This window comes from Canis aureus, chromosome 5 (assembly GCF_053574225.1).
Source record: "Canis aureus isolate CA01 chromosome 5, VMU_Caureus_v.1.0, whole genome shotgun sequence".
In the NCBI taxonomy this organism is placed as follows: domain Eukaryota; kingdom Metazoa; phylum Chordata; class Mammalia; order Carnivora; family Canidae; genus Canis; species Canis aureus.
The window spans coordinates 25,437,856-25,456,686 of NC_135615.1; the positions used below are offsets into that span (position 1 = coordinate 25,437,856).

General features: G+C 36.4%; 1 protein-coding gene and 1 long non-coding RNA gene across 7 annotated transcripts in view; one reads left to right on the plus strand and one right to left on the minus strand.

The window, feature by feature from the left end:
- Positions 1-18,831, minus strand: part of LOC144313854 (uncharacterized) — a 103,951-nt gene that overhangs the window by 34,148 nt on the left and 50,972 nt on the right. For 5 of the 6 annotated variants that reach the window (XR_013379456.1, XR_013379460.1, XR_013379462.1 and 2 more), the window contains exon 4: positions 10,369-10,495. This is a non-coding gene — a long non-coding RNA (uncharacterized LOC144313854). The remainder of the gene's footprint in view (positions 1-10,368; positions 10,496-18,831) is intronic. The other variant, XR_013379458.1, reaches the window with a different exon arrangement.
- The window catches only part of USP6NL (USP6 N-terminal like), a 169,244-nt gene that overhangs the window by 16,279 nt on the left and 134,134 nt on the right, over positions 1-18,831 (plus strand). The window contains exon 2 of the mRNA XM_077897243.1: positions 2,530-2,616. Coding sequence (XP_077753369.1) covers positions 2,613-2,616 — 4 coding nt within the window. The 5' untranslated portion in view covers positions 2,530-2,612. The remainder of the gene's footprint in view (positions 1-2,529; positions 2,617-18,831) is intronic.

Consider the following 18,831-nt stretch of genomic DNA (forward strand, 5'->3'; position numbering starts at 1 on the left):
TTATCCTTAGGCTGGCTCACTATTCAAGTATATCAAAAGTTAGAGGAGTCACTTGAAAGAACCTGTATTAGGTTAGCACGAGTATAAATTCTCATGCTGAGGGTAATGTACAAAGCCCAGATTTTATGGAAATACTCCAGTATACTTTTTATGAGAAACTGGGAATTAAGACAAATTACTTTTTTCCCTCTTGGATAGTGTGAAAAACAAAGTTAGATAATTTATTTCCTCTTTTTTGTATGTCCAGTGGGAGGAGAGATCACTTAGAGAAGGAGAGAGAGAATGTGCAAATTTTACCTTAGGTGCTTCTGAACCACCTTGTTGCTTAAAGAGTTCATACTTTGAGAGTAGATAGGAAGATACACATTTTAGAGCTGTGGTTAGGGTAAGGAATCTTGAACCAGCGACTTCAGTTATAAGTAATTTCAAAGTATGTTTCTGAGAGTTACTTCATGACATTTTACAGTAATTCCAATACGTGCATTGTTGCATATTTCTGAAGTATTTTTTATCACTTTAGATGATAAGGTTAGAACTCCACTATTTATAGGTTTTATTATCCTGGCATTTTTGAGGTTACTATTTATAGTGCTAAGAAAATTCTTGATATCTTAGGAACTTCAGTCATTGGATACATATTTCTTCAGTATTTTATGACTATGGGTAGGAGGGGCGTACTACTTAGTACAGAGTGCTTTGATGTTGCCATTTAGGAATTTTAAATTTAAGATAAAAATCTTAGATATAAACAGGAACAAAAAGTCTGTAGGCCAAAGAGACTGGACTCTACAAGAGTAAGTAAACTCCTGGATCATCTGTGAACTACTTTGTGTATCTGTGATGTGGGTTTGCCTTCCCATGTCCTTATCATTCAGCATGCTCCAGGGGTCAGCATCTTGACCTCATAGTTCCCTGGCAGGGAAGACAGGTCTAATAGACTCAGTGAAGCACCATCAAGAAAGTGTATTTATAGGGAGAAATTTTCATCGTGTATTCTAAAACTAACACGTAGATTATAGGTTGTTTTAGATTTCCATACAACTTCTCATTTCCTTTGGGATAATTGGGTTATCGAGAAATGAAAATCATAGTATTTACTGCATAGATAAAGAAGAAAGCGTGTGGGATGTGGGTCAGGTGATTACGTGGCAGCACTGTGATTATATGCCATTGGTAATTACAGTCTATGAATCATGCTGTGCATACAGATTTTCATTTTGTAAATTTGTATTTTCATGTATATTACATGACATGAGTAACGTATATAGATGGGACAAGCATTATTTCTTCAAAAAATGTTACCCTAATTTTAATCTATTTCAGAATCAGAATTCCTTAGTATTATGCTGTTTTCTTAATTGATATAAAAAATAAAGTAATTGTCAGTTCTTATAATTGCAAAAAGTAGTTCTCCAGTTAGTGAAGAAAGCTGTATGTGAGGAAGCACAGTGTAAATTTTGTATCAAATCTTAAGTTACCTGTGGAATTTTATGTATTAGATTTGGGGAAGCACTGTGGATTCATGCATATGTTTAAATATAACATTAGTATTATCTTATCCTTATTTTCTTGAATATATTAAGTAAGGAAGATTTAGTTCATATTTATACTAATACATGGTGATGCTTTGTGTTATACTCAAGTGAAAAGGACCCAATAAAACATTTTTTTGTAGTACTTATAAAGTGTATTTTAAAAATGCTTACAAAAAATTCCCGGAAAGGAAACGTGCCCCACATAATTGGGTAGATGTAGTGGCTCTGTGTGGAGAGAGAATTTTTTTTTCTATCTTGTCACTGTTTCCAATTTTTTTAAAAGATTATTTATTTATTTATTTATTTATTCATTCATTCATTCATTTATTCATTCATGAGAGACAGAGAGAGAGAGAGAGAGAGAGAGAGAGAGGCAGAGACACAGGCAGAGGGAGAAGCAGGCTCCATGCAGGTAGCCTGATGTGGGACTCGATCCCTGGTCTCCAGGATCACGTCCTGAGCTGAAGGCAGACTCTTAACCACTGAGCCACCCAGGCATCCCTCCAATTTTTTAGAACAATGAAACTGTATTTTATAATGAGGAAAATGTCCATTATTAGAGGAAGTTTATAGCAATAACAGTGGTGATCTTTGATAGTGTATATGAATTATTTATATGTAATCAAAATAAATTTAGCATGTGATGTGTTATATCTACCTTAGATGGAGTGTTTCCTTTCTAGTACTTATTTGGGATAGAGAGAGGGAATAAGATTTTAGTAAGTGAAGACCGAGGTCACCTGTTAATAAGTTTCTGTGTGATAATTACTTCATACATATTATTTGCTTTTGAGATGACTTCTTACAGACAAGGGAAGATAAGAATGTTTTAAAGATTGATTGGTAATTTTTTATATTTAGATTACACTAGAGCGTTCTTCTGCAAATAGGAAATTGTGGAAACCAAATTATTTTCATTTCCTTTTAGAAAATTATATTTAAAATGCTGACCTTTAGAAAAGATGATTTTTTTTTCTCTTTGTTTTCTGACCAGGACATGTATTCTTCTGAGAAGCCTTGGGAAGCAGATTTTGGTTTACTCTCTGATTGGGACAGCCTACAGAGACATTTCCAGTCATGAGTAAGTGTCTCCGTCTTTGTTTTGTTTCAGGGGCCTCAGGAGCATTTGCAGAGTACTTAGAATTTGTTATTGACAAACTGGAATTATGTCACTTCATCAGAGATTGGATAATCTGCTTCAGCCCAATTGTACACCTGTCTCTACTGAAACAAGGAGATATAGATACTTTCTGATGTTTGATTTATTCTGAGAAGTTAGATGTGCTGAGAAAAAATTTGTGTCATTAGTTTCTTGGCTGATTTAGTTATGTTCTTTTGTTACCCAGAATATTCTGTTGACTAGTCATTGGAAGGTGACTTGTTAGAAATATGAAGAGGGAAATAGACTCATAAATATAGAGGATAAACTAGTGGTTGCCAGAGGGGGGTGAGTGGGAGAAAAAAGAATTATGAAAAGGGGGCAGCCCTGGTGGCTCAGCGGTTTAGCGCTGCCTTCGGCCCAGGGCCTGATCCTGGAGAACTGGGATCGAGTCCTGCGTCGGGCTCCCTGCATGGAGCCTGCTTCTCCCTCTGCTTGTGTCTCTGCCTCTCTCTCTCTCTCTCTCTGTGTGTGTGTCTCATGAATAAATGAATAAAATCTTAAAAAAAAAAGAAATATGAAGAGGGAAAATTTAAATTGACCATAATTAGTAGGGGTTTAATTTTGTGAAGTTCAATCATTAGATAACATAGGTTAATATTACATTTAAGCAAAAAAAAAAAAAAAAAAGTCTCTTTGTTAATGTCTTTGGTGGAATGAGAACCAAGTCTATCTTGTAAGACTTACAAATTTGACATGGCATCATCTCAGTTGTAAGGGGATTGTGTGATTGTGTATATGAATTATTACTATATGTAATATTTTCTGCCATTCCAATCCACTTCTTCCTGTGAATAGGATAGCTAGATTTTACTATTTTGTACTAACTGTTCACTTTTAGAGAGTGAGGAAAGAATTAAGATTTTTAACCTGTGATCATATGACAGTTTTGATGTACTTTTTAAAAAGTACAGAGTTTTTGATTAGGGGAACTTTGGAATAGAGTGAGCGTTTCCTACTGAAATATAATGTTAGAGAGTTTAAAATTTTTCACATGTAATTCATAATGATTATCTTAATATGGGTAGAGTAGTTATTCTTCTCATCGACTGAAATAATAAGGCAGTTGATAAATGAAAACAAAGCTGTTGTTGATGTGAAGTCTTTGAGTGCTTTTCACTAAGGGTGATATTGTAAGAAGCGTGCTTTGATTTTCAAGACTTCTCAGTGGGCTACTTTTCCAGTGGTGTATTTTGAATAAACCAGGATAGTTGCTAGCCGAGTTCAAATACTGATTAAAGAAGAAGCGGCTTTTGGTATTTCAGATTCATTCTTATGAAATTTTGTGCGAATGTTTGTCTAAAAGTGCCGGCTCTAGTAAAGATGGTAATAGGAGTTTATGAAAACTAAGAAATGCCAGGCATTTTAACTTAAAAACGCTTATTACATTTTGGAAAATTTACATTTTGTTTTACTTTGTAATCTTAGTGTTCTCTTAGCAAAACGGTTACAGAGTTCTTTAAGGACAGGTACCCTGTGTCTTTCAGTTTTGAATCTTAGTGTGTAACAGTGTCCTGTGTACTGCTGCCCCGAAAATTCTAGAGCCCTGTGTGGTCAAAGGCAGAGGCGTGGGATAGCTTGTTAGGTGACTAATAATAAATCACCTGAACCACATACAGCTTGTGATTTGTGAATTATAATGGCTGTATCGCACTTGTAAGATTTTTAGTTGTTTTTTTTTTTTTATATCCACTAGTTTTTTTCTTGTTTCTGCTTGTTTTTAAACATTTTTAAAAATTATTCTTTTATCTCTTTGTGGATCTTTTATGTGCTTATTTTGAAGTCTTTTTCAGGTCACTTGATTAGCATTTTAATTTTGTCTTAGTGAATTTATATTGTGGTAGTTGATATTGTTGGTGTTTACGCCGTGTTCTGCAGTTTTGCAGGCTCATTCTGACGAAAACTCTTTCTCTTTCTCTTACGTCTGTGTCTTTGTGATTTTCCCTCCTGGTATGGTAGATGTGCCGTTGTCTCTGCCTGCCTTTGGAGTTCCCAGATCAGAATCAGGTCTTGTGCTAGTGGATCGGAGCACCAGCCCCACGGTGATGTTGGTGATATCACAGATTCTGTCACAGTCAGCTGGCCTTAGGTCAACAGCCTCCTCAGTGGTAGCTCCAGCATGGTTAGCAAAAGCCTTTTTCAGTCTAGTTTCCTAATCCAGGACCAGTGCCACCCCTGCCCCCCGGTTCTAAGCAAGGAGCCTGGCTAACGACCCTGCGTCACACAGAACTCTTTGGTGTGCAGTTACCCTGTGGGATTTACTTCCTGCTGCCTTTTCCCACTTTGGGGCCCACAGCCCCCAGACCTGGTGGCTTTAGGTTGGCTCACACTTGGTGTTCCTGTGAGATTTCTGATTAAGTGGTATTTAACATGTTTGGGGATGTAGATAGGTCATTTTAGTAATTTGTTTTTATATTTTATCTGTTATTTCTTTGTGTTTGTTATGAAGACAAGGGAGCCACAAAGAATGAACATGCCTTCTTTGGAGGTTTATTACCATAAAGGCCAAACTACTTATTTCACAGTGAAGATTAAAAAAAAAAAAAAAAAAACTCTGACAGTTTCTGCTTAGTTCCCTAGCTCCTAGTGATCCTCTTTGTCATCCTTGTACCACTTTCCTTGCTGGGTGAGCTCTGTTGGCTTCTTCCCTGTAGCACTCTGCTTGCCTCACATTAAAATCACATGGCTCTTCATTCTTTCCTTCAGGAAATCTTTAAGATCTTAGAGGGCAAAGATTTTTATTACTTGTGCTAAACACTTTTCCTGAGCTCTTAATAGGTGCTCAATAAATAATGCACGGATTTGGGTGTTCCTAATTAACATCCTTTAGAATGTGGTGGCTATTCCACAGATTATTATTTTGAGGTGAAATTAAGCTGATCCTATGTGAAAGGAGATTAAGAGGGGTGGGTGTGTGTGTAGTGTGGCATAAGAGTGTTCTGAGGAAGTGGAGCAGTGTGAGAAGGGCACTAAGGCACATGTATTTGAGCATTTGGGAACATAGAGATGGGGCAAGACGAAGCCATGGAGGTGCTGTTAGGTTCTAGGGTGTGATGGCCCAGGAGGTTTGCAGGTCATCCCATAGGGCTTAAGGAGCTGTTAAAGGATTTCTCTTTGCTGGGGCACATGGGTGGCTCAGTGGTTGAGCTTCTGCCTTTGGCTCAGATGATTGTGATCCTGGGGTACTGGGATCTGTCCACATTGGGCTCCCTGTGGGGATTCTTCTTCTCCCCCTGCCTATGTCTCTGCCTCTCTCTGTGTCTCTCATGAATAAAAAAAAAAAAAAAAAAAAAAAACTTTAAAAGAAAAGGATTTCCGTTAGGGGACCAACTGAAGATTTCATTAATGAAAAAGTACTCTGACATATAGGCATTTTTGTTAAATATAAGTGAAAAAGACAGGTTATAGGCAGTATTTGCCGCCTTCTAGCTTTTTTCTTGGTTTTCAGCCCATTTTAGGCTTCCTTTGAAATAGACTGGGTTATGTTTCTTATTCTTGCCAACTTGATGGCTTTTCTCTATCGGTAGAGGTCATTTTTGAGTAGATCACTGCAACCATAGGTTAGGGAAGTGTTACAGTGTCTGTGTTATGATCCAGTTTCTAGGGGGTTGTAAGTTTTCAAAAAGATAGGAACTGAGTATACCAGAGTTTCTGTTTTTGAAAAAAATAGTGAAGAATCATGGTACAGGTTAAAAAATTGGAAGAGGGGCACCTGGGTGGCTCAATGGCTGAGCATCTGCCGTTAGCTCAGGGCATGATCCTGGATCATGGGTCTGGGGATTGAGCCCCACATCGGGCTCTCTGCAGGGAGCCTGCTTCTCCCTCTGCCTGTGTTTCTGTCTCTTTCTCTGTGTCTCTCATGAATAAATAAAATCTTTAAGAAAAAAAAAAAAAAAGGGAAGATATGTCATTAAAGTCTAGATAGAATTTCCAAACCTAGATTGGGTGAGAATGATGGGTAACTAAAGTTTTTTTTTTTTTTTTTTCCAGGATTTCTTTAGAAAATTAAAAGAAAGGTTGATACTTGTTATGTCTGGATGTGTTTATCTCTGAAGCATTTCTTAACCGTTCCCATGTCATGAGCCACGTAGGATGTGGTGGAAGTTATACAGCATTTGGGGTAAACTGAGGAGCTGTTTGGGGCTTGGAGGCAACTGGCTCTGACACCTTAGACCAGGCTGCTACTTGCTCCCAACTGTCCTGAAAGTGGAGGGGGCTCTGTTTCTTTGCATGTTCTGGCACACCGATTGGGGTACCCCAGCCATAAAACTTAGAGAATTGGTAAAATGTTTTAGGATAATTTTTAGTTTTTATTCTAGATCTTTATTCTGTTCAATTTTGAGGCTAGATATTTATCTTGTGGAAAATGTATTATATGATGCTGCTATGAGTTGTGTGTTTCATTGTGGATTGTTGACGTTATTACAATCCACAAAAAGCCTTTTGATTTTCAGCACTTAAATGGTTTTGTTTTTGCATATGATAAACATTTACCAAGATTTTTTTTTCAGAATTTTGTTTTATCAAATGGTGCCAAAGATGAAATACATGTATGAAAGTTGTTATGTTTAAACTTTGGCTATAATTTGAAATGGTTCTTTTAGATCTTTAATGGAGATTGTCACAACAGGCGTAGTTCTTGTAAAAAGCATTGCTAAACAATTTCTAGATGATTTTTTTGGGGGGAATGTGTTAAACGAAAACAAACTAAAAAACGACCAAACCCCCAAAATGATTGTTTAGGGTACTACTTAATTTTATTTTCCCATCTTTTAACTTGAAAAAATAAAGCTATATACTCTATTTTTAAATTTTATCTTATATTTTATTTCACTTTCTTCAGGAAACTTTCGCCCTGTAACTAATTATATGACATATTTTCTAAGAGAGGATTTCTGTGTTAATTTTCTTCTGATTTGACAATCCAGGAGTGAATCTCTTGCATTAGTATGCTTAATCCTGCCTGCCCTTTGTCCTAAATAAAGGAGTGAGTTTTTTGAGGTCACTTCTGGATATGAAACATTTCTCATTTAACTGAGGAAGAGTAATGGCAGTGAATATTTTGGGATGTAGTATATTTATGGCTTTCTAATAGAGTAGGAGCAAATATCTTCATTCTGTGGAGCAGTAGACTAAAAGTTCATGCTGATATGAAAACAATTTAATGTTTGGTAAAAGTTTTTTTTTTTTTTTTTAAGATTTTATTTATTTATTCATGAAAGACACAGAGAGAGAGAGAGGGAGGGAGGCAGAGACAGGCAGAGGGAGGAGCAGGCTCCATGCAGGGAGCCCGACATGGGACTCCATCCTGGGTCTCCAGGATTGCACCCTGGGCTGCATGCAGCGCTAAACTGCTGCGCCACCGGGGTTGCCCCTGTTAAAACAGTTAATGTTATAAATGAGTAGATTACTAAGCCACTCAGTGGTGGCATAAGAATTCTTCTGAGTCTTATTAAATAGAAAAATCATGCAACAAATAATATAAGGCTTTCCCTAAGTTTTGGCTAAATTTTTTCTAGGATAATTATGTAGATATATATCTTGTTTTATGGGATAGCTGTGTACCTTAGAATTTGGGTAGAGGTTAAAGAAAAAACTTCCATTGAATTGTATTTTGAATACTGAGGAATCATGCATTTAATGGAATCTTGAAAGAAATCCCTTTGTAAAGTATAAGTATCTATTTGTTTATTTAGGCTCATTTATGTTTGATAAGTTCGGATTTTGGAAGATAAAGTTTTAATAGTTAACTATTCTTAAAATGAATATACCCTTGAGCCTTGAACAACATGGGTTCTGACAGTGTGAATCCACTTATAATATGGAATTTTTTGATAAATACAATATAGTACTATATGATGACAGATGGTAGGTACCTTCTGGTGAGCATAACATACTGTATAGTCACAGAGTTGTCTGATCTCTATTGCATACTTGAAACTTAATGTAATATTGTGTGTCAAATATACTTAGAAAAAATGCAGTGTAGTACTCTAAATGTATTTTCCTCATGATTTCCAAAGTAACATTTTCATTTATCTATCTTTATTGTAGAAATACAGCATACAGTACAAATGGCAAGATATATGTTAATCAACTCTTTATCTGCAAGGCTTCTACTCAAGAGTACACTATTAGTAAAGTTTTTAGGGAGTCAGAAGTGATAGGCAGATTTTCAACTATGTCAGGGTCTGGTGCCCTTAACTCCTGCCTTGTTCAAGGGTCAACCGTATAATCAGAATTTTAATTGGAAGAAGGAAGATTTTGGAAATCTCTGGAGACTTTTTGGTTGTCATAATTACTGGGGAGACCTACTGGCAGCGGGCAGGGGCCAGGTACAGTATACAATAGTCCCTGTTGAGAAACACTGTGGGTATAAGCTATCAGAACCATGGCAGCAGTACACTGTAGGTAAGGTAGGTGATGGGTGATGAAGAATGCAAGCAAAAATTGCTTCTCAGATAATTTATTAGATCAATTTCTTAGTTTAAGGTGATTTCTTAGTTTATTATATTAATACTGACCATTGGAAATGGAATATACTTTACTTTTAGCTAATTTGTCATCTTTTTGACCATTTGCTGCAGAAAAGTGAGTAATTCTTAATTTGATGCTATGGGAAATTTAATATGAATTTAATGTAGTATTTCTTATGCAGTATAGTCAATTATGGTATTCAAATATAAGTATAGAATTGAGTTTTTGTTAGGAGATGATTTGCAGTACTTTTGTATCCTCTTGTTTTGATAGTTTTTCAAACTTGTAACAGGATAAGTTGTAAAAACAGAACCCAAATTCTTCGTATGCCTTTCCAATTTACCAGTTGTTTACATTTTGTCCATTTGATTTCTTTCTTGTTTTCCCTCTTTGTCACACATACACACATCCATATCTATATATATCTAAACAAAATTGATTTGTAGGTAAAACATTTTCTGTGAAAATATAGTTTCCTTTTATTAAATCATTTAAATTTGTAGCATAAATGTCACTTACTGTACTATTACAATATAATCTTAGTAAGGTTTCTAAATTACTTTTCCTAATTAAATCTTAAAATTTCAAACCATTTACCTACTGTCGTTACGCTATTACCATTTAAAAATGACATTGTTTACATAGGTTTTGTAGGCATAACATTAACATTTTTATTTTAGACCCACAGTATATTGCATTATGTAGATTGACTTGGTATATAAATGAACTTTAATTAAAATTCTTTAGTATAACAAACCAGGGTCTCTTTATAATAGTTTTAAGATACTCCCTTCTTAAGGGAAATTCTTTAAAATGCCATTTTGATAGAGTAAGTTTTCCAGTGGCAGTCTTTAAGAGTCTGAGAGACCTGGGTTAGCTTTGCTATTAACTAGCCATGTTAAAAACAAACAAAAAACCAGAACAAAAAGCAAAACAAAAAAAACTAGCCGTGTTATGTATGGCCAATGGCTTGACCTCTTTAATGCCACCCCACTACCCACCACCCCCTCCTGCACCTCTACTCATTTCCTTGTTTTAAATGTGGGGACCGGACTACATTGTCTGGAAACCTTCTAGCTCTAAAATTCATGATTATATATCACTGAGAAACTTTTCATTTCCAATTTTGCCTTATAGGAACACAGCTATTGAATGAAACGAGAAATGTCACTATTAAGCTAAATTAAGAAAACTTACACGTGTAGTTTTCAGGGCTTTGGGGCCTGTGTGTGTTGCTCCTCGTTGGAATTTGTGTCCTGGTTGCTTTTGGAGGTACCTTTGTTCCAAATGTAGGCACATGTTCTCTGTTCATTGTGCTTCTTCTCTAGGCAAGCAGTGATGGAGGGGAATGTATATTTCAAATTAATAGTCTTAAATAGTCCTCTCGTTATCTCTTTCATAATTTCAGAAGATAGTTTGATTTATAGTTTATACTTGAATCCATGTAATTAGAACTGATACACTGGTTTAAAATATTCCATATCTCTTTTACATTAGCTTCTCTGAAAATGAATTTCTTTTTTTTTTTTCCCCCATCTGGTAGTTTTTATAAGTGAAAATGAATTTCTGTATGAAAATATTACATATATGACTTCTGGTATTCTTCATTTATCAAAAGGCATATAATGGAAAGCACGACTTAGTAACTGATTTTTTTTTTTTTTCCTTTGGTGCAGTTGTTTATACAATTTCAACAAAGGTAAAATGAGATCTTTGGAAGATCTAGGGACACAACACTTTACAACAGTGGCACTTAGGAAGGCATAACTTTACAACTAGGAAACAGCTATGTTACAAACCTTAAATGAGAACTCAACTCACTTCAAAGGAGAGGAAAAAGGAAAAGAAAGGCTGTGTTAGATCATTTATTCTACTTTTTGACTCACTATATAAATTAGATCTGTAGAGTACAAGAGCTCATGCTGGTGCAAAACCCTCCTGAGTGCAAAGGCTGAAGTATGAATTTAAAAATTTTGAGAAATAGGTGAATTCAATACAGAAGAAACTTGGCAAATTATCTTACTTCAACTGTAATTAACATAAATAAGTGATATTTATTAAATGGCCTGGCTATTAAATCTACATATATTAACATTGGTTTTTTTATAGTGTCTGGACAGCTATATATTACCAGTTTTTGCCTTAAACACAAATAGACATTTTCTATTAAGGGAATTTGAGCCTGTCAATTTATATGATGGATGTCATTATATAGCTGTCTCCTCATTTCCCAGAAGTGTGAAATTGATGTTAAAAATTTCAAAACCTCTATGTTTCTCTCTCAAAATTGTTCTAAGATTGTGTTTTGATACTATATTTTCTTTTTCTTTTTTGGAGATGGACAAGGTGACCATGGAAGTTAATTCTTTTTAGGCTCTCTTTAAAGCTGTTGGTTAGAAAGGGTCAGAATAGAATGAAAACATCTTCCCAATTCTTCCCCTGCCCCAGTCACCCTCTCCTAATTCAAGGACTGAGTCATAGGTTAGTTTATTAACTTCATGTTCAAAGATAGTGGTCATGTGCAGGCAATTGGTTGTCGAGTGCTGTTTTTTTGCCCTGAATTCAGAAGCTGACTTCTGCTGGCATTACCTAGGTACTGTGGAGTCGAACCTAGTTTTCTTTCCCACTGACACATTTGGAGTATTCGGGCGTTAAACTTTAAACAGTGGAACTGGACAGATTTCAGTAAGACAGTGATGTACACTCATCTACATTTGTTTTACATTGTGGAACATTTAGGGTCACCATGGCTTGTAAAACAATGTAGTTGCCTGTTTCAGATTCTAGAAGAATGGGATAGAAATAGAAGTTTCAGGATGTGTTAGCATGGGTTTTGACAATCTCCAGTAAAGTACTGTGTTTAATGTCTTCACTGATTAACTTTGTTATGTTCTAATGCAAAGTGAGGTAGAATATATTGACTGATTCTAACTTAAAAGAAATTTGAGAATGTGGACATGTACACATACTGTAAGTTTTTATATAAATTCACAGTAACTGGTCTTGTGTATTTTCTTTAGGCAATAGCTTTTTGTTATTTTCTTTATGTGCTGTGTAGATGTAGATGAAGTGTGAAGTGTTCTAGATTAGGAAAGGAGAGGCCAGGTTTTACCAATGTTGGAAGAAAATTGCAAACTTGCTTACTCATGACAATTATGGTACCACAGAATTGAGTTTCATTTTCAAACCAGCTTGAATTTGTTGTTTTAACTGTATCAACAAACTTTATATGCCATATGATTGATTCATACTCAGAAACGATGACTAAGATGTATTTCATTGGCATGTTCTATGATCAAAAATACTGTTTCTGGTGGTGTAAGTAACCTAGAAGCTATTTAAAAGAGGGTTTCTTTACTGCTAACTAAGGGGAAGTCTTCCTTGTTACTAGAGTCTCTTAAGGAAAGATGTTTCCTTAGCATCTTGGCATGGTCTTGGTCCAGGTTGTCCCATACGGAGTCAGTAGGGTGTGATTTTCTTTTTCTTGCCCAAATCAGACTTAGACCTTTTACAGGAACTTTGTACTTGTATGTACTTATAGGTGTATGTACTGATATGTACGGGGAACTTTGCCCAGGACAGGAGAATCACCTCACTCACCTTTCTAGACACCCAAACTGACTTTGTTAAGAGGAACTTGGATCTCAAATGATTCCTTAGCAGAAGTAATGCTGTAGTAAAAACAACAACAACAACAACAACAACAACCTACTTTAAAATGTTTGACTTGTATTACAGAGGTGGTCATTATTGTGTTTTCTCCTAAAATGTGATGTAAAAATTGTAAGCCATCAGAAGTTCTGGTCTAAATGAAGAGATGTGCTATTCTAACTCAGTGCTGAGCTGCATTCTGGTGGAAAATGATAGTGTTGAGATCTGCAAAGTTTTCCTTCTTATTTCTTCCTTTGATTAGTGAGTATCTCTTCTCAGCAGGTAAAATTCTCTCCCTTCCCAATCCTTGCAACTTAATTTTTTAAATAGGATCAACCTTTTATTTTTTGTTTTTGTTTCTGAAAACATATTTAAAAAACCCCACATATTAACTTATTTATTTTGGAACTGTTTGAGAGTAGGTTGCATATATCACACTCCTCTTCCCATTTTTCCTTCAGTGTACTTGCTGCACAAGTAGCATCAGTGTGTAGTTCTCAAGAACAAGGACATTCTCTTTCATAACCACAGTAAAATTACTAACTAGGTGAATTACATTTATATGATGTTCTATGCTTGGGTTGTTGGGTTTCCCAGCAATGTCCTGCAGAGCCCATTTGCTCCTGGCTCAGGGCCTGTCCGGCTGTCAGTTCCCTGTCTCCCCGTGAACCTGGGACAGTCCCTCAGGGTTCTTGATCTTTCACCATACTGTGATTTTGAAGGGTGCAGCCCAGTTGTTCTGTAGAGTAGCCCTCACATGAGGGTTGGCTGTGGGTTCCTGTCATGAATGGGGTCCGCATGAACATGCGTGACAGCTTGCACCATTCCCTCCGGAGGCTTGTCTAGAAGAGAAAGGAAGACTGCGTGGTGATCTTTCCACTTTTTTCCATTTAGCTCTTTAATGGAAAAATTTCCCATTTCTCCCTTAATCGAAATAGGATTCACATCTCTTGCATAAGAAAGGAATTTATTGCTCTGCTTTGCTGCTTGGTTTTGCTTTTATCACAAAGGCTTGAGAAAAATGGCAGAGAGATTTTCTAGAATATGAGATGACCTGGGAAGGAGACATTCAGCTTTTGTCAAGAGAAATTTCTTTCTGCACAATTCCTATTTTGAATTATGTTGACAGAATCTCAAGATGCTGTTGAACAGATATTTTGAAGGTATTAGATATAGCACAATTGAATTTGTTTAGTAGCAATAAATAGCTATAGCTCTTTATGTATCACTTGAGATTGCTTCACTGTTAGCTTTTCTTATAATCTAGTGCCTCTTTGTCTTTGTCCTAATAAAGTTTCCTGCCTAAAAATAGAATAAATGAATGCATCAAGACTGCTTCTCATTAGGTTTTAGAGATTTATGGGTTATATTAGATTTTAATGTGAATTGTCCAGATACTTACCATCTATAGTCATGAGTCTTAAAAGTTTAATAATTGCAAGGTGTAGGGATCCCTGGGTGGCGCAGCGGTTTGGCGCCTGCCTTTGGCCCAGGGCGCGATCCTGGAGACCCGGGATCGAATCCCACGTCGGGCTCCCGGTGCATGGAGCCTGCTTCTCCCTCTGCCTGTGTCTCTGCCTCTCTCTCTCTCTCCTCTGTGACTATCATGAATAAATAAATAAAATCTTTAAAAAAAAAAAAATTGCAAGGTGTAGTGAAAGCTAGAAAATTAATTTGGAATATTGCAAGGTATAAGAGATTTAAATCTTTCTTGACAACTTTGAAACACAATGATGCTGTAAATTGATTTCTTAAAATATTTTAAGAGTTATGGTGTTTGAATGTGATTTTAAAACAAATTTTAAGGAAGGAAATATATTATTTTTGAATACATAATAATTATGTCTTTTAGTATTAACAGATACTAATGAGTGCCTCCAAGTATTCTGCTGCTGGGTTGATCTTTGGCGAGATAGACAAGAACAAGACCGACAGTCAGTAGCTTCTTAGAGCACAGAACTGGTTGGGAAGACAGCTACTGCACAAGTAGCATGGTATTATTAATACAAAAAGGGGAATGTAGGAGTCTGCAGGAGCAAGGGAACCTATCCGTAGGGAGGGCAGGAAGACCACTGCTAGGAAATCATATTCCAGCTGATGTCTGGCTAAGTGAAGAGGAGGAAGGAGAGGTTTTTTGTTTGTTTTAAGATTTCTTTGAGAGAGACCGCATGTGCTTGTGGGGGTGGAGGATGAGACAGAGGGAGAGACTCTTTCAAGCAGACTCCCCACTGAGCACAGAGGCCCATGTGGGGCTCAATCTGGAGCTCAGTCTTAGGATCTATGAGATCATGACCTGAGCAAAAACCAGGAGTCGGAGCTTAACCCACTGAGCCACCCAGGCACCCTAGGAGAAGGTTCTTAATGGAGGGAACAACATATGAAGACCTGGAGTTGAGAGGTTGAAATTAAGAAATGAAGGAAATTTAGCACTGGTATAAGTAAGTGGTGGGAGGAGATTAAGTTTGTAATTTTAGTTTAGATAAAACACATGTTGTAGCCTCCATTTTCTATTTTATTTCACCTAATGTCACTAAAACTAATCTGTTTTCTTCTTCTTTACAGTCTCCTTTTCCTGTTGTTTTTAAAGTATAATCATAACACCGAAATAAAGCAGCCATTTGTTTTTTTGCATGTGACCCTGTGGTCTTGTCCAGATACGTGTGTGTGTGTGTGTGTGTGTGTGTGTGTGTGTGTGTGTATTTAAGATTTTTTTGTTTATTTGAGAGAGAGAGAGTGGGAAGAGGGGCAGAGAGAAAGAATCTTCAAGTTGATGCCCTGCTGAGCAGAGCCTGATGTGGTTGGGGCTCCATCTCATGACCCTGAAATCATGACCTGAGCTGAAATTAAGAGTCACATGCTCAACTGACTGAGCCACCCAGGCACACCAGATACTGTATATTTTTATATAATTGGATTCATAATGTATATGCAATTTTATATTTGGATTTCTAACACTGAGTCATATTTAGACAGTTATCATATTTCTATAATTGTTTTTCATAATTAAAATTCAAAATTTTCAAATTCCTAAAGGTAATGATGCATAGTAACTTATATAACTATTTCCCTCTTGTTTGGTTATTTAGGATTTTTCAATTTTTAAAAATGTTTGCAGAATGAATGTCACTGGTGAATTAGCTCCTTGACTTTAATAAAACCACCTAGAGTGAATTCCTTAGGCTAGATTTATAGTACTGAAATGTTTTTGTATATGTCTCCCATCTTTCTTAAAAGACTGTACTAATTTAGTTACTCTGGTAATTGGTATACAGGGATACATTTCACCATGACTAGTGTAGTAGGCTCAACATGGCATTAAAAGTTGCTTTTAGTTGCATATATTTGATTTTTAGACAGGATAACTTTTTTGTCTAAATTGTGGTAAAATACATAGAACATAAAATTCGCCGTCTTAACCATTTGTAAGTGTACAATTCAGTAGCATTAGGTCTGTTTATGATGCTGTGCAGCCAGTCTCCAGAACTCTTTATCTTGAAAGACTGACACAGCATACTCGTTAAGCAGCTTCCCATTTCCCTTCCTCCAGCCCCTGGCGCCCACCATTTGTCTCACCTTCTGTCTTCATGAATTTGATGACTCTCCGTACCTCATATAAATGGGATCCTAAGTATTTGTCTTTTTTGTGACTGGCTCATGTCACTTAGCACCAATGTCTTCATAGTTCACCCATGTTGTAGCAGGTGCCAGAATTTCCTTCCTTTAGAAAACTGAATATCTATTTCATTGTTTGGATCACCACAGTTTGGCAATGGGCAAGTTGGTTCACTTCTGCCTTTTGGCTCTTGTCAGTAATGCTTCTGTGAACATAGGTGTGCAAATATCTTTTTGAGACTCACCTTTCAGTTCTTTTGAGTATATACCCAGAAGCAGAATTACTGGATGATATGGTAATTCTGTGTTTAATTTTTGGGGGAACTGCATGCAGTTTTCCATAGCGGCTGTATCATTTCTCATTGCACAAGGGCTCCAGTTTCTCTACATCCTGGCCAACTCTTTTTCTTTTTTTAATTTGTTTTTATTTGAAGTTCGATTTACCAACATATAGTGTAGCACCCAGTGCTGATCCCATCAAGTGCCCTCCTCAGTGCCCATCACCCCAACCTCCTGCCCACCTCCCCTTCCACAACCCTTTGTTCATTTCCCAGAGTTAGGAGTCTCTAATGGTTTGTCTCCCTCTCTGATTTTTCCCACTTAGTTCCCCTTCTTTCCTTTATATTCCCTTTCACTATTTCTTATATCCCCCGTATGAGTGAGACCATATGATGATTGCCCTTCTTCGATTGACTTACTTCACTCAGCATAATACCCTCCAGTTCCATCCACGTCGAAGCAAATGGTAGGTATTCGTCCTTTTTGATGGCTGAGTAATATTCCATAGTGTACATATATTACCTCTTCTTTATCCATTCATCTGTCGAAGGACATTGAGGCTCCTTCCACAGCTTGGCTATTATGGACATTGCTGCTATAAACATTGGAGTGCAGGTGTCCCGGCATTTCACTACATCTCTGTCTTTGTGGTAAATTCCCAGTAGTGCCATTGCTGGGTCGTAGGGTAGCTCTATTTTTAACTCTTTGAGGAACCTCTACACTGTGTTCCAGAGTGGCTGCACCAGCTTGCATTCCCACCAACAGTGCAAGAGGGTTCCCCTTTCTCCACATCCTCTCCAACATTTGTTGTTTTCTGTCTTGTTAATTTTCACCATTCTCACTCGTGTGAGGTGGGATCTCATTGTGGTTTTGATTTGCGTTTCCCTGATGGCAAGCCATGTGGAACATTTTCTCATGTGCTTGTTTGCCATGTGTGTGTCCTCTTTGGTGAAATTTCTGTTCATGTCTTCTGCCCATTTCATGATTGGATTTTTTGTTTCTTGGGTGTTGAGTTGAATCAGTTCTTTATAGATCTTGGATACTAGCCCTTTATCTGATAAGTCATTTGCAAATATCTTCTCCCATTCTGGCCAACTCTTGTTTTTTTTTTTTGACAGCAGCCATCCGAATGGGTGTTGAGGTGCTATCTCATTCTTAGGATAACTTTTTTATGTGTTCACTATTTACATTTTTCTTGTATCATATCCTTTTAAAATAGTCCTTTCTCCTAAAATACTTAACTGAAAAATCACAGACTTTAACTCTGGATGATACATCTCCAAAAATTTGTTATGAAGCAGTGTAGTTTTTTAATATGTGTATTAGGGCTTTATATGTTCTTTGGGGGACATGGGTCATTTTGTGATGGTTAACAGAAAGATAATGCACAGTGTTTCTGTATTTATATACACAAGCAGTTTTGTGAGTTCTATGGAAATACCTATGTCTTTATATTTTTCATATACATGTATTTGGTGCATATGGACATTTGATCTTAAATGCGATGTTATATTGAATTACCATTCATCTAGATTCAATTCCAAGACTTAACTACTTTTTAATATGTGATTTTTAAAATAGTAATGAATTTTTAAACTAATAATGTTATTTGACAGCTTTGTTAGAATCTGGAGTAGGTCAGATTGCTTGGATGCTGTGTTTTCTTTGAGTTCTTGATTTTGGAAAGAAAGTCGTATTTAAATTTCCTTATTATGACTAGGAGGTCTCTTTACCTTCTGTATTTATGTGTCCATCTGCATGTGGCTTTGGAAAGTCAGAAGACTTATTTGTGCATAAAGGAAAGCTTTCTTTAAAAATTCAAAATGTGGTAATTGATAAATTGGAATATGTTCAGTTATAATGTGCTGTGTGTATCCTTTAATTCCTACTATTTTTCCACTTGAAGACAGTCCTCTGTCATCCTGTACTTACCTGCAGAAGTTATTTCAATTGTAATTCAATAATTAATTGTGTAATTATGTGTTTAGTGTCAGTTTCTTTTGGTAGAGTGGGAGGAGATTGATCACGCTTGTAATACAAGGAGCTAGCATTGTAGTTAGAGCTTAATAGTTTTTGTATGGATGAGCAAAATTTTATTGCCTTTAAAATGAACTTACG